Here is a 15935-nt window from a genome sequence, read left to right on the forward strand (position 1 = left end):
CACTGCTCTGTGGCATTGTCCAGAGACAGCAAATGACAAAGAACTTTGCTTTCTACTTCAGTGCTACCACACACCACCACGGGGTCTTTCCTCTCTCTCCCCTTTCCCCATCTCTCTCTCACCTTCATCCTTGTCTCCTCCTTCCTCCATCTTTCCCTCCAGTTCTGCTTTGACTGCTCTTTATTTCACCCTCCCCTCCCATCCTTTCTCATCACGCTTTTCTACTCTCCCTTTATTAAAGACATTACAGAAATTGGGGAAAGTCATTGCTAATCTCTAAGCAAAATTGTTCTCTTTCCAGAAGGGTGAATTGTGATATAGGTATTCATGTTTGGGCAGGGTCGGGTCAGGGGTGTTAAATAAAACTCTGAAGACAGCAAAGTAGTGAAACCATCTGAGTTCAAGGTAGTCTGAAGAGCAAATTGAAATAAAACTGAAGCTTATCACTTGAAAATGTGTTCCGTGGTATTGTGCAATGTGAAGAAATAATAACGACTCTTAACTTTCTCTTTTCAGATATACATAACTACAAAGCGCTTACCCTATTTCCCAATTGTCAACTTTCTCTTCTTGATTGCCCAGTTGCCAAAACTTCAGTACAACAAAAATTTAGGTACTGTATGACATTCATTTTTTGCAATAAGCCACAATAACAATAGACTAATATCTAAACAGCTCTTCATTCAGAATGCTGTGTCAAATACGAGATCTTTTCTCAGTGACATGCATGTTGATGAAATCTGTGTTTTTGTGCCCCTGAAATATGATGCCCCTTCATGAAATGTACTCAGTAGATTTAAAATCAACCAAGTATGGTCCACCTTTCTGAGGGTTAATTATCCAACTTGTAGAATGTGTGGGACCTTTGCTTCTCTCCTTTAATGTTTAATCAACTAATTATGGTGTAAAGAACCTTCTTCTGGTTAATATTCTGTTCTTTCAACAAGTCTCATGTGCCTCTTATGTATCTGGAACTGTGATATGAAAATAACAAAATAGTTAAGACCAAGACTTGAATATCTAATGCTTTTTATGTATGATTATATGTCAGAATGTTATGTTCGGTACAAACAGTAGATACCAAAGTTTTTAATGTATTCTATCCTGCAGTATAACTCGAATCTTTTTTTGTCACTGATCAGTTTATTTTGAACATTTTCATAATTTCCTAATAGATTCCCAGGTACTTCCTACTTCTTCCATCTCCAAACTTTGTATCCAATTAAGTAGAATTTTTTAAAAATCCACTATAGAGTTGAATTTACCTTAAAAGTGTTAGAAGACCATATCTACAACTATTATTTTTTCTTATCCAGAGATTCCAAAACTTATTTCTTCCTTAAAGTATTTCCATTCCTATTTCATCAGCTTTTTTAGGATAGAAATATATAATTTCTTTAATGTTCAGTTGTCTCATTCAAAAGATTCAGGTTCTAGACACTGCTCCCATGGCAGTACCCCTTACTGCCACAGAAAGCAGAGCAGGGATCACTGATCAGTACTTGGAATAGGAAAGGGACCAATGCCTGTTTGTATTCTGGCTTCAGCACTGACCTCCTGTGTGACTATGGCCAACTTATAGTCCCTCTGACAAAGTGAGTGCTCAAAAAGTGCTAAATATGTTGGTCAAAAGCAACTTAAAGTACCATCCGGCTCGGCGCCTATAGCTCAACCGGCTAAGGCGCCAGCCACGTACACCTAAGGTGGCGGGTTCAAATCCCCAGCCCGGACCCGCCAAACAACAATGATGGCTGCAACCAAAAAATGGCCAGGCGTTGTGGCGGACGCCTGTGGTCCCAGCTACTTGGGAGGCGGAGGCAGGAGACTCGCTTGAGCCCAGGAGTTGGAGGTTGCTGTGAGCTGTAATGCCACGGCCCTCTACCCAGGGGGACAGCTTGAGGCTCTGTCTCAAAAAAAAAAAAAAAAAAAAGTACCATCCTACAATTAACGGAAAGATTCATCTCAAACTTCAGAGATTCCTGTTCTTTCTCTGTTGTCCCTATGATTCTTTATGATGAATTGTCAGTACATAAAGAATCTTATTTTCATCAAAGAATGACTGTTTGTCCACTACTCTTGTTCCAAGGTAATAGTTCTTTCATTGTACTTATGTTTCGGGTCAGGCACCTGGATTATACAACTGTTTTGGGAAAGTGAAGAGCTATTCCATGGAATCCCCAGATCTTTAAATAAAACCTAATCTTTAAGTATCCTAGAAATGTACTAGTATCTATACCCGATTGCAATTCTTTTCTTAAATGAGACTGATGTGTTAATACAACCAAATTAAAGGACTGAGGAAGAAACATTAACGTGTTTTCGTATCCTAAAAATGTTTATTTAACCTCCTGAACATTGTTCTCAATGCTGAGTTAAGAAATGCATGCCTGGCTTAGTCTGTCCTTTATGAAGGAAGCTCTGTGGTGCTCTATTTGTAGAGGAATTTTTGTTGTTAATGTCACTTTTGCTCTCCACCTGACAAGGATGATTCTCCATTCTGAGTGCTATTAGGATTAGATTATTTCTCCATGATCTGAGTATTATAAGTGTCTTACATGGTACACATTGAGTAAGTCAGAATTGCCAAGGTCTAGGATGGGTAATTCAGGGTAACTTGTTTAGGTATCTTTGGTTTAAGGAAGAGATTTCCCAGTATTTCCAAGAACCCAAATATGGGATCTGAGGGTCTGTCTTGGTAAGGAACTGCCAGGCCTTTCTCCAAAGTGATGGTCAGAATTAATCACCATCAATAACAATGAATGTGTGTACATTTTACATCCTCACCAAAATTTGGTGATGTCAGTGTTGTTAATTTTAGCCATTCTGACGGGTATGTAGGGATCTCCTTGTACTGTTTGTTTGCCTTTCCCTGATGATTACTGGTATTGAGCATTTTCTCCTGTATTTATGGTCCTATGAAGTGTCTGTTCAAGTCTTTTGTCCACTCTGTAAATTCGGTTGTTTGCTTTTGTTAAAATTATAGTTATTTACATACTATGGATACAAGTCCTTTGTTAAATTCACCTATTGTGAATATATTACCACAAACCGTAGCTTATCTATTCATTTCCTTCCTGGTGAATTAAATGAGCAGAAGTTTTTAGTGTTGATTGTCCAACTTACCCATTTTTTTCCTTCATAGTTAGTCCTGTGTCCTAAGAAATTTTTGCCAACACTAATGTTAGAAAAATCTTCTCCTTGGTCCTTTTCTAGAAGCTTTGTAGTTTTCACTTTGAAATCTGTGGCCCATCTCAAATTGTTTTTTGTGTGTGGTGTGAAGTAAGGGTCAAGGTTTATTTTTCCACTGTAAGACTATCTGGTTTCAGTGCCATTTGTTGAAAAGATGTCTCTATCTCCGTTAGTTTGGTATATTTGTGGATATTCAATTGATCACATATGGTGAGGACTATTCTGTTGATCTACTTGTCTATCTTTATACCAACACTATCTTGATTGTTCTAACTAGAGAGAGCTTTGAAATCAGGCAGCTTAAGTCTCTCAACACTGTTCTTTTTCAACATTGTACCTCTGCATCTGGAATACCCTAAGCTCTGTCTCCTCTTTCTCATGCAGCCATCCAAGTAGGTGAAGTTCTCCAGATTTTGGTAGAATCTTTTTTTTTTCTTTTTTTGAGATAGATTCTCACTATATCACCCTCAGTAGAGTACTGTGGCATCACAGCTCACAGCAACCTCAAACTCTTGGGCTTAAGCAATTCTCTTGCCTCAGCCTACCAAGTAGCAGGGACTACAGGTGCCCACCACAACGCCTAGTGCTTTTGTTTGTTTGTTTGTCTGTTATAGTTGTCATTGTTGTCTTAGCAGGCCCGGGCTGGGTTCAAACCCACCAGCCTTGGTGTATGTAGCGGGCGCCTAGCCATTGACAGAAATCTTTAGTGGAAAAAGTTGCCTTTGGCACTCACTGACTACATAAATTTCCTTCTTCCACTGTCTTGACTCAACTCTGCAGACTCTTTTTGTGTATAATGCTCAACATTGTGTATAAAGCTACTTAAAAAATGTTTTATCCAGCATTTTAATTGTTTTCACTTAAGAGAGTGTGTTCAGGGTATGTATTATGTCATGCTGCCATTAACAGACATCTGCAGGTATAGGTGATTTTTTTTTCTCAACTACATTTATCTGTATCTTTAAAATTTGCTGCAATCATCCACATTGATTGAATAATCCAAAAGAAACAGTAATCGTAATTAGAAAAATTAGTAACTAGTGTGTCATTTTGACTCCTACTAGAATATTCCAGCAATCCCCTGGCTAATTCAAAATAGAGTCCAGACTTGTCATCATCTGTCAGTAAGAATGTGGGCCCCCCAAAATCTTGTCATTCACAGACTTAATATGTATTTAGTGAATCCTGCCAAAGGTAAGTACTTTACCTTATGCTATTATGATTTGTTCCCTCACAGGAATGGTCTGTCGAAAACCTGCTGACCCTGTGGATTGGCCACCACTTGTCCTGGGACTACTCACTCTGCTGAAGCAGTTTCACTCCCGGTACACCGAGCAGTTCCTAGCGCTGATTGGCCAGTTTATCCGTTCCACAGTGGAGCAGTGTACAAGGTACAAAAGACCAACCAGGAATAAGTGGAACTGAATGTCACAGACGTGTCTTACACCTTGCATGCCATATTCCTTTAACTGTCTGAATTGAGGTGGGAAATGGTAGCTTACCCTTCTCTGTAAAGCAAGTGAGGGCATATCTCCTTGCTTGGTGCCCTTAGCTACCCTGCCGGGGCACCTCCTTTAGTTATACTCGCAGTAATTTTCCAAGAATGAATCATGACCATGATATGTAACCACATAAGGAGCAAAGTGCAGTCTTGTTCCTCTGCATCTGGGATCCAGCTCTCAGGGCTCAGTGAGCCCTGTGTTCTGCTGGGGCACTGCCAAGAGATGGCTCCCACAAACCAGTGGGAGTCAGAGAACGTGTTAGTATCCAAACCTGGTTAAGATCTGAGTGTACTGGAACAAATCAAGGTGTTAGTATCAAAACCCGGGTAAGATCTGAGTGTTCTGGAACAAATCAAGGTGTTAGTATCAAAACCCGGGTAAGATCTGAGTGTACTGAAACAAATCACACAGAAACGATTTGATACAAAACTTGTGAACCTTTAATTCCCGTCAGTTCTTCCCCTCCACCCCCCAAATGTAGTTTTTCTGGCATAGAGGAAAAAAAGTCATCTGCATAGAATGCTGGGTCCTGAGCCTCCCTCTCTACTCCCTAAAGGGTCAGGCCTTACTAAATAAATTTCTCTGTCACGTTATACATGCACTTTCAAAATTTGGAAAATGACCACTTGGTCATTTTTTGCCAGTGTAACTTGGCAAACAATAGTAAATACAGTCTCCTTCCTTCATGGCGTCACTTCCAATTGTTTATGTCAGCTGTTGCTGTAGGTCTTCTTATGCTTTAGATAGCCCCTTCCACCTGTTCCTCGTGTGCTACATGTAGTTTGGAGGCTGCTTACCATAGGAGGTGTCCTCTTCTGGGTGTTCCAGTCTGCTGTTGGCCATCTTCAACTCTGGCTTCCCAAACTTGGACCAAGATTGCAAACACAGTGCTCCCTTTGGAGCAGAGGGGTTATAATGCTCCTTCATTCTGGACATCCCTTGCATACGAGTGGCTCCTACTGGCTTGGCATTTCTTTTAAATCCCAACATTGTGTTTCTCTATGAGCTGCAATCAGGCCAATTCCTCCCTCTCTTAGTTAATGAGTTGAACAACAGACACTGGATGTTTTTCTAGGACAGGTGGTCAAACTTGCTTCAAAAAGCAGGGCTGTTTTTTGGTTTTGTTTTTTTTTACTTTTTTAAAAAAATTATATGACAACTTATAAAAGGCAAATGTTTTAACGACTGAAAAATAAAAGAGCTCTGAAGGATAGGTAAGTCTCAGAAATGAAATTGTAATAATCAGAAAATGGAAGTCAGTAAAGGAAAGCAATGGACAGCCAAAACCAGCACATCTGGCCCAGGACCATGGAGAGGAGGCAAAGGATTGCAGTTCACATGCATGAGGGTGATTGGAAAGTAACCTCCACACACCTGGCTGTCCCAACTAGAGCTCCCTGGCTGTCAAGCATGGGCAGATCTTTCTTGCCTTACTTCTTCACTGATGACTGACTGTAAAGTCTTTTTTTTTTTTTTTTGAGACAGAGCCTCAAGCTGTCCCCCTGGGTAGAGTGCCGTGGCATTACAGCTCACAGCAACCTCCAACTCCTGGGCTCAAGCGAGTCTCCTGCCTCCGCCTCCCAAGTAGCTGGGACCACAGGCGCCCGCCACAACGCCTGGCTATTTTTTGGTTGCAGCCGTCATTGTTGTTTGGCGGGTCCGGGCTGGGGATTCGAACCCGCCACCTTAGGTGTACGTGGCTGGCGCCTTAGCCGGTTGAGCTATAGGCGCTGAGCCTGACTGTAAAGTCTTAAGGGTGACTCTGGTCCAGCATGTCATCAGCAACCCTGAGTATGACCATGAGGACACAGGAGTCCAGCTGTAGCTCATTGCTACTTATTCAATCAAACTAACATAGGAACTTGAGCTGCATGGGGATGCCTTCCTTTCCCTTCCCCCAGGCAAATACCACCCTGGTCACACTTGGCAAGTTTGAGAGCAGTGCCAGCGTCCTCTCATATAATCACTCTTAAACCTTCTTAGAAGCAGTAATTCTTCAGAAAAACAGATCAATAATACCTTAAAATTCTTTGTTAATTAGAAAATGCCAGTTGGCGCATGAATTGGAAATAGTTTTAACACATAAAAACTCCTTTTGATATAAACAAGGAATGTGAGTTCTCTAAGGAGACCTTCATACTTTACTTTGCTGTATTCCCAGCTCCAAGACCGTGTTTGGTGACACAGTTTTGTTTTGTTTTTTAGATAAGAGTCTCGTGTGTTATCCTCAGTGGAGTGCTATGGCATCACAGCAACCTCAAACTTATGGGCTCAAGGCAATTCTTTTGTCTTAGCCTCCTAAGTAGCTGGAACTACAGGTGCCCTCCACAATGCCCAGCTATTTTTTTAGAGATAGGGTCTTGCTCTTGCTCAGGCTGGTCTAGAACCTTTGAGCTCAGGCAATTCACCCTCCTCAGCCTCCCAGAGTGCTAGAATTACAAGCATGAGCCACTGCACCCAGCCTAGTGATACAGTTGTTGTATGAATGATCCCACATAGAAAAACTGTTAGACATCTAACAATTTATATGTGTTTGACACCTCCAAATATATAATACTCAGGCACAATACCAGATACTAGAGATACAAAGATGAAGACATGGTCCAGGCCCTCAAATTTATACGTTAGAAGGGAAGCCGGCACACAACTGAAAATTAAGAGGCTCTGAGAATGATACTGAGTCTAATGAGCACGGGAAAAAAGGCATCTGCCCAGCAGAATGAGGGAGAACTTCACAGAGGAGCATGTGCCCAAGTTGGGACTTGAAAACTGTCTAGGAGTTTATTTGTGTGCACAGCAAGTGTAGCTGCAAAGACTGGAGCGGTGGGAAACATGGAACTGGCCAGGCATTAACCATGAAATGCCAACAGGGAACAGGGAGAGGAGTCGGACACAGAGCAGGGAGCACATGGGGAAGGCCCCTGGACTCCACAGAGAAGTTTAGATTTTATCGTGTGGGGTAGGTTCCTGAAAGTATGTGAGCAGGGTGGTGACACGATAGGAATGAAGAGGCCATTCTGTGATTTGCACTTCTTTCAGTGCATTTGGTAAGCTGTCACATATTTAGTCTTTCTGTATTTTGACCGAGGGCCTTTATGTCCAAAACAGTTAATTGATCCAGACTGTTCTCTGTTACAGCCAGAAGATCCCTGAAATGCCTGCAGATGTTGTGGGTGCCCTTTTGTTCCTGGAGGACTATGTTCGGTACACAAAGCTACCCAGGAGGGTAAGTGATAGATAGCAAAGAACAGTGTCAATGAGCTGTTTGTAAAGACAGTGATAATAGTGGCCCTGGACTCACAGAGAGTGACCTGGTAGGTTGTTCACAGTGGATGCCTCTGAGCTGCTTGCCCCTGCTCTGCCCCACGTCTCTGGAATGTTCTTCTCCACCATGTGGAGTATTGCACAAGAGGGCAGAGGTTAACACAATATCCCTCTGCTTTCTCTCTCCCTCCACCGTGCCCTCCTAATGGCAACTCATCTGGCTCAGGAGGAGTTAAGTAAAATGGGCAGGCCAGGAGACAGTTCCTTATGTGTCCAGGGTAAAGAAATAATCATGTGTCCCTCATTCTTTCTCTGCCCATTGACCTGGTTCCCACAGCAAGTTTGATCAAGTTCATACCACAACTAAAATTATCTACAATCAGTTCCCCAAAATGACATGCTACCTTTTACCTTCTAAGAAATTCTTCCCTTTTCCTTTCTTACTAGCAATTCCACTTTAAGTTTTAACTCAACATGGAGAGCTTGATGCTAAAATTTAGGACTTCCAAAAGATGTTGGGAATTAATTCTGATTTTAAATAATTAGGTTAGGAATTAAAGATACGCTTTTATAAACAAAAGCCAAAGGTGGCCAGGTGTCTTTAATCATGCTTGTAATCTTAGCACCCTGGAAGCACAAGCAGGAGGATTGCTTGAGGTCAGAGGAGTTCAGGACCAGCCCAAGCAAGAGCTAGACTGCATCTCTACTAAAAATAGAATAGCTGGCCATGTTGGCAGGTACCTGTCCTCCAGCTACTCCAGAGGCTAAGGCAGGACAATCTCTTGAGCCCAGGAGTTTGAGATTTCTGTGAACTAGGCTAATGCTATGGTACTCTAGCCTGGGGAATAGAGTGAGTCTCTGTCCCCACCCCCCCCCCCAAAAAAAAGAAAGAAAGAAAAGAAAAAATAAACTCTGTTATTATTTGACAAATAATTCTTTCTTAAATAACCAGTAGAATCATGAGAAAACAAACTGCCTACAGAATAAACAGACAAAATAGACTAATAATGCAAAAATGTAACATGAAAAAGGACTTATTCACAGTAATAAGTAAATAATATAGCTGGGAAGAATCTCTCCAAGAAATATGAAAGAACAATCTATAAATACACAATTTTGAAATGTAAAATTTGAAAGTCCGTGTTTCTGAATGAGCGTACTTGAATATTATAGTGGTAACAGTTCTTTCTAGCATATAGGTTTCCTGGAATTACAATTCAAGTAACTTTTTAACTCCAAAAAACATATTTTTAAACATTTCATGGGACTTAAACAAGATATGGGCTTCTTTTTAAAAAAAAAAAAAAAGATATTGGGCGGCACCTGTGGCTCAAAGGAGGAGGGTGCCATCCCCATATGCCAGAGGTGGCAGGTTCAAACCCAGCCCTGGCCAAAAAAAAAAAGATACTAAAAACATATTATCATTAAAATAGTGTAAAACTACAAAAAGCAACATAGTGTGATACTGGTATGCAATTCAATAGAAGGATCAATGGACTCAAAATATGTAGCCTAGAAATAAATCCTATGCATACAGTTGTATATAAGAAGAAGCAACATCTCAAATTAAAAGATAAAAGAAATATTAGTCAATAGATAAGCTAGTTCATTATGTGATTGAAAAGCAGCAAGTCATTCCCTTTACATCTTCTATTTTAAAATTAATTACAGGCTTAGCATGAAATATGAAACAAATAAATTGGAAATTTTAGACAAATAATGTTATCAGCTCTTAGAACTTCCTATACAGAGGAAACGAAAAGATTTAGAGTTGATCTCTTATAAATGCTGCATGTACATAAATAATTTTGTCAAACATCTTTTAATTTAAAAAAAAGACAAATCAGCAAATATTAACAAAGGACTAGTTTCCTTGATGTACAGTGTGTTCTTCAAATCTTCAAGTTCAGTAAGAAAAAGATGACCCATGCAGTAGGGAAAAAAAAATGGGCAAAGGATATAACAGGCAATTCTCAGGAAAAGTAATAAGGATGACCACCATTGGATTTAAGGGACAAAAATCCAAACAGTAAAATTACTGTTGCATAATGTAAGATTTAGTGGGGGTAAAGGACATTAGATTTCATATGATCCCAACTTAGAGTACGTGTGTGTGTAAACTATAAGAATTCAATACAAGAGTTATCAGGTTTTGTTTTCTCTAAGGGATGAAGATAATTTATTATATTCTTCTATGTTGCTAAATTTCCTCTAATTAGCAGGTGACATCTTTATAATCAGAAAAAATACTTAAACTCTGATTCTAAAAATTACTCATCTCCAGCACTTGAAGATCACCTAGTTTTATATTCCACCCTACTCAGCCCATTTGGCCCCCTCAGAGCTTCACTTAAGAACAGTTAAAGGATGTAGGACTTTGAAGGTCTTCCTCCTCCTCCCCTCTCTTCCCTCAGTTCCTTGTTATCCCCTCCACCCACCTCTTCTGACTTGCCAGGCACCTTGTTCTCAGTTGGTCATCAGTTAGTAAAGCAAGTTAGGTGACCTGAGTGTATCTCCTAGTACTTCCCAGAGGCCTGAACATTCCACACAAATCAAAGTCAAGGAGCTTACGTCTGGAGGCAGAGGGGGTTGTACAGCATCCTCTCAAATGTTAGCAGTACGTAGAAATGAGACATTAGTACAGACAACATGAGAAACAGCAAGTGGCTATTTTGAGGAGTGGTCCACCCATGAGTCACCTCTTCCCTGTGGTTCATCTTGCTCCAAACAGTATCTTCATTTCTTTAATTTTCATATGGAAAACTCTGAATTTGTTCATTTAACACTATGAATAATTCTTTTTCAGGTTGCTGAAGCACATGTGCCTAATTTCATTTTTGATGAATTCAGAACAGTCCTATAACTTGTTTCTCCTACTTCTTCAATGAAAGGATTGTCCTGAAATCTTATCACTAAAATGAATTTGGAAATGAGATGAAACTTAACTGCTCATATAACTGTATTTTTTTGCCTTTACTGTGGAAAACATCAGACATTCTGAGTAAGATGGTATCTTACGGCACTAGCTATTATGTAAATCATGGCATTATATGCGGTTTATATCCTGTAGAAGCAAGACACAGTTTTGTACTGCCTCTTATAAATGTTGAATGTAACTGTATGTATAAATCCATTTAGTTCTGTGTTCTAAAGAACTATTTGTTCAACCCCAGATTTTCAGTAAAATAGTACTGCTAGTACCCAAAGTCGTCCCTGTGCTTGTGATTCAAAAACCATATATTCACCCTGTAAATAAACCCTGTTTAGAAGATCAGAGATGACTCTGGCAGGCACAATGGTCCACCCATGACAAGGCTGACCGGCACACATGGCATACAGATATAGTGGCCACACAATCTATCTGCCATGTGCCATGAAGTTTCTTGGTATCTGAAGTCCATCATCATCTTCTAATCTCAGGTACCTCAGGGGCTCCAGGCATCTCTTCTGTAGGACTGCCTACCTCAGCATCAGCCTTCCTGAGCACCCCCTCAGCCCTGCCCCCAGTCTCTACAAGCAGTCATTATCCACACTCTTCCCTCTATGCAACAATGTAGTCATATGCTTTTAACTATCTCAAAATCCTAAATTACTTTTACATGAAAATTATCCTGAAAAGGAAGCTTTCATCCTGCTGTGGCAACTTGGACCTCAACAACTTGGATAACAGCAAGAAAGATGCTTCTGCCCTAAACCTAGCTGTGTCCTCTAGAGTAGAGAAGAACAAGCAAAACAAAGCCCAGAACCAGTGAAATGCCTGACAGTCATTACAGGAGGCAAAGTTTGAGTCCTGCTTCTGCCACGAGTTAAACTTTATTCCAAGCCAACCTATTAGGGCTAAATCATTTCTTAGTTCCTTCAGTCTTCTCATTTTATGATACCATTTCTTTTGTCTGAAGGCCTCAAATTCTAAGATGCTAAAGGAAAAAAGTAAGATTTTACAGGCTTTGATTATTTAATTATCATAGTAGAAAGGATTTTAAAAAGAATCTCAGTGGAGGGTGGCGGTGCCTGTGACTCAAAGGAGTAGGGCACCAGCCCCATATGCCAGAGGTGGTGGGTTCAAGCCCAGCCCCAGCCTAATATTGCAAAAAAAAAGAATCTCAGTGGAGAGTAAGGAAAACATCACATTCTGGTCATGGAGATAGCATGGAGGCCCAGGACAAAATTTGAAGTGAGTGAACTGTTTAGCATGTGAGGAACTTGAAGTCTTACCTCCTGAGGCTACTATGTGAGAACATCCATAGCTAAAAAACATTTTTCATGTGTCATCTTATTAACAACAACAACCACGTGAAGTGAAATCCTTAGCTGTCTGTGAAAAGAAAGCCAGCTCCTAAAAAGGCCAAATCTAAGAAATTAAGTTTTTAACTACATTAAATAGAGGTTGGGGTAAGTTATTAGAAGGGAATCTTATAAAACCAAGCAAATGAGTCCACTATATGTTTTGCTTTACCAGGATAAAGTGATGTCTGAAACTCATTTTGCTACTGACTTGACTGGTGAAGTATTTTCTCAACTGAAAGAAAGAACTTAAAAAATTCAAAGAAATGTTTATTATATAAGCTTTACAAGTTACTTTAGCCCTAATCATTATGATCTGAAGTAGTTACTTAATTTTTCAGGTTATATTTTACTGTTTTTTTTTTCAGGGTAAATTTACTCTGGTGATGTTTTAAGGATTTATTGGACTTTCATGATAACCCTTTGAATATCCCTAATCTCTTCAAATTTACTGTAGTAAACTCAGTAAATTCTAACTGATTTTAAGGCATTATGCCATTTATTATGTGTTTATCCACAGTTTCTTGAAATAATCCTAGCCTGGTTTATTAATGTTAGATGCTGGGACTTACAAAGCCCTTCATTGTTCATCTGACATTTTCGGAGAACTCAGAAAAGAACCTTTTGGTTCAAATCCAAACCATGGCACTGAAATGAAATAAAATAATTTTTTTTTTTTTAAAGAACCTTGTCAAATTGCTTCATTAGCTACATAAGGAAAATAAGGTCCAGAGACACTAAGGTAACTTTCCCAAAGTCAGACATTTAATAGAACAGGTTTTCCTCTGCACTTCCATCCCACTTTGGTTTTCTTTTCCATTATCAGGAAGCTATATGTAAAGAAGTGCACAAGAAACCAAAAAGCACGAAACCCCATTCTTCAATTTATTTGCATGTCCTAACGACTCATTCCAAATAGGAAATTCAAAAGAAAAGCTGTTCTTCAGTATTAGCACTAGTTTAGGTAACAATCATTCCTTTTATATAGCTTATTTTTCCTTTCATTTTAAATTGCAAATCAAAGCATATATTTACATGTTTATATACAAAACACTTCAAAAACAAATTAATCCCAGTGTTGGACCAACAGCTGCTACTTTAGAAGTGGTGTAGTATTATGCTATATACATCCTCTTCTGAGTCTCTCAGGACATGGTGAGTTTCAAATATTCATTTGGAAATGATTCCCTTTTAAGCTTAATGAACCATACATTTCATTTCTGAGTAAATCAGAGGAAATATTACAGAACACGCTTTGTACAATACAGCACCACTACTAAGAAAGGCTCGAGGTTTTGTAATCCAAGGTTCCGATTTAAAGCAAAAATATATGGCATAGATTGCAACAGCAAAGAAGTGTCCAATTAAAACTACGGGGTTAGGAGACAATCTGTAATAGAAAAAAAAATATTGGTAAGACCCAGAAATTAAAATTTACTCTAAAATTTCCAGTACTTATCATCTATAAAGTTCAACACATTCGACATTTCACAGGTCTTTACAAGCTAATGCCTACATGTTCAATTTGAAGGCAGGAGCAAATACTTTTTTTTTATTCCATAAGGAACTATACAGAAGATACCCTTTCAGAAAAGCTAAGTAACTCCTCTCTTCAGTTTACGTAAGTCTTATATTTTGAGCTGTTTCTTTCATTCATCTTGAGGTCCCAGGATGAACTACCTACATGGCCTGGGCTCTTTCTTAAAAGCCTAGATTTTAAAAATATATATGTCATGGACTTGGTGTCTCATGCTTGTAATCAATCCCAGCACCATGGGGATTGAGACGGTTAGATTGCTCAAGATCAGGAGTTCGAAACCAGCCTGAGCAAGAGCAAGACCCTGTCTCTAAAAGTAACCAGGGATTGTAGTGAATGCCTGTAGTCCCAGCCACTCGGGAAGCTGAGGCAAGAGACTCACTTGAGTAGGAGTTTGAGGTTGCTGTGAGGTATGACACCACCCCACTCTACTGTTGACAAAATGAAACTCGGTCTTTAAAAAAATATACGTCAGTATTGACATTGGGACTGTAGAATAAAGAGAAATGGCTCAAAATTTTGCTTTGCAGACTTCCCAAGAATAGTTCCACATAGATATGCACTGTAAAAACTATTACTGAAGTTGTCTGAGTCCTTGCGCTTCAATCAATTTCATTATTAAATTCAAATTTCTTAATTATTCATGGCTCCCACAGATCAGATCATATGAACAATCCCACAGGCAAAAGCCAAGTTTGTACTTTAATCAAGGGTTATAGCCTCTACTTTTTTTTCTTTTTTGCATTTTTTGGCCGGGGCTGGGTTTGAACCTGCCACCTTCAACATATGGAGCCAGCGCCCTACTCCTTTGAGCCAAAGGTGCTGCCCGGCCTCCTCTACTTCTAATTAATGCTGTTTCCTAGAAGTAAATAGTGTAAAATGTTGGCTTTTTTCATTACTTTGGGCCACCTGATTGGGATACTAATGGATAAATGAAATGACAAAATGTATAAGGTCAAAAGATTTGTAGTAATTGATAAACTGAACAGTCTTAAAATCTGGAATATGTTTCCTCTGTGCCATCCAAACAACTTACACAGAAAGAAGCCCAACAGGACCAGTAACGCATTCTCCACCAAGTTTGAAATAAAGAAAACAGGCTTTTCTGAGCTGATGCAGGGAATCTAAAATAAAATATAAAAATTACTCTCAAAATATTTACACGTTTCTGTTAGCATGCTAATGATATGTCAGGAAAAATATGAAAATATAACAAATATCATGCCTTACAAATAATTTTAAAGTAGAATTTTAATAACCTGGATTTTTTTTAAATTCCATAACCATTATCCATTCATAACTATGAATAATAATATAAACAAGAGTGAACTTTTTTCTGTTAGTAAATAATTATAAGCATTTAGGTCTCAGAAGTTAGAGCTGTTTTATTTCCTTGATTTTGTTATTAATTTCATTACATGAGGCAAAATACTTTGTATACTGTTTTTATTATAAAAACACAATTTTAAAGACCAAATTCCCAAACTGTACAATACCCAATTCATCTAAGAAGTAAATTATCAAGTAAAAATAATAGCAGTGTATAGTAATAAATAGTAATACTTTCTATCTATATAGTTTTTAATACTTTTCTTTTTTTAGAAACAGATTCTCACTTTGTCACCCTTGGTAGAGTGCTATGGCATCACAGCTCACAGCAACCTCCAGCTCTTGGGCTTAGGTGATTCCCTTGCCTCAGCCTCCTGAGTAGCTGGGACTATAGGTGCCTGCCACAATGCCCAGCTATTTTTTTGTTGCAGTTTGGCTGGGGCCGGGTTTGAACCCACCACACTCAGTATATGGGGCCAGTGCCACCCAGTTTCTAATATTTTCCAAAGTAATTCATTAAACCTTCATAACATAGTATAATCAATCAACAACCATTTTAACCGTTTAAAATCAATGTTCTTTTCTGGTATGCCTAGATTTTTCTTCACAATAAATTTTTTTTTTAAAGGTGCAGTAGGTAAACTTTTGTTCCAATAAAGTTCTTTCCTCCTGGCTTGGCACCTGTGGCTCAAGTGGCTAAGGCGCCAGCCACATACACCTAAGGTAGCGGGTTCGAATCCAGCCTGGGCCTGCCAAACAACAATGATGGCTGCAACCAAAAAATAGCCAGGCGTTGTGGCGGGCGCCTGTGGTCCCAGCTACTTGGGAGG

The 15935-nt window shown here is 39.3% G+C and overlaps 2 protein-coding genes across 2 annotated transcripts in view; one reads left to right on the top strand and one right to left on the bottom strand.

Moving 5' to 3' along the window:
* WASHC5 (WASH complex subunit 5) overlaps window positions 1–11155 on the top strand; it is a 65145-nt gene extending 53990 nt beyond the window's left edge. The window contains exons 26-29 of the mRNA XM_003782347.3: window positions 517–613; window positions 4427–4580; window positions 7830–7917; window positions 10762–11155. Of these exons, the coding sequence (XP_003782395.1) occupies window positions 517–613; window positions 4427–4580; window positions 7830–7917; window positions 10762–10818 (396 nt within the window). The 3' untranslated portion in view covers window positions 10819–11155. The remainder of the gene's footprint in view (window positions 1–516; window positions 614–4426; window positions 4581–7829; window positions 7918–10761) is intronic.
* Window positions 11156–12982: 1827 nt separating this feature from the next.
* Window positions 12983–15935, bottom strand: part of SQLE (squalene epoxidase) — a 31669-nt gene continuing 28716 nt past the window's right edge. The window contains exons 10-11 of the mRNA XM_012809414.2: window positions 14813–14900; window positions 12983–13629 (exon numbers count right to left, since the gene is read on the bottom strand). Of these exons, the coding sequence (XP_012664868.1) occupies window positions 13437–13629; window positions 14813–14900 (281 nt within the window). The 3' untranslated portion in view covers window positions 12983–13436. The remainder of the gene's footprint in view (window positions 13630–14812; window positions 14901–15935) is intronic.

Source organism: Otolemur garnettii, unplaced genomic scaffold (genome assembly GCF_000181295.1).
Source record: "Otolemur garnettii isolate 467f Iridium unplaced genomic scaffold, OtoGar3 scaffold00004, whole genome shotgun sequence".
Classification (NCBI taxonomy): Eukaryota; Metazoa; Chordata; class Mammalia; order Primates; family Galagidae; genus Otolemur; species Otolemur garnettii.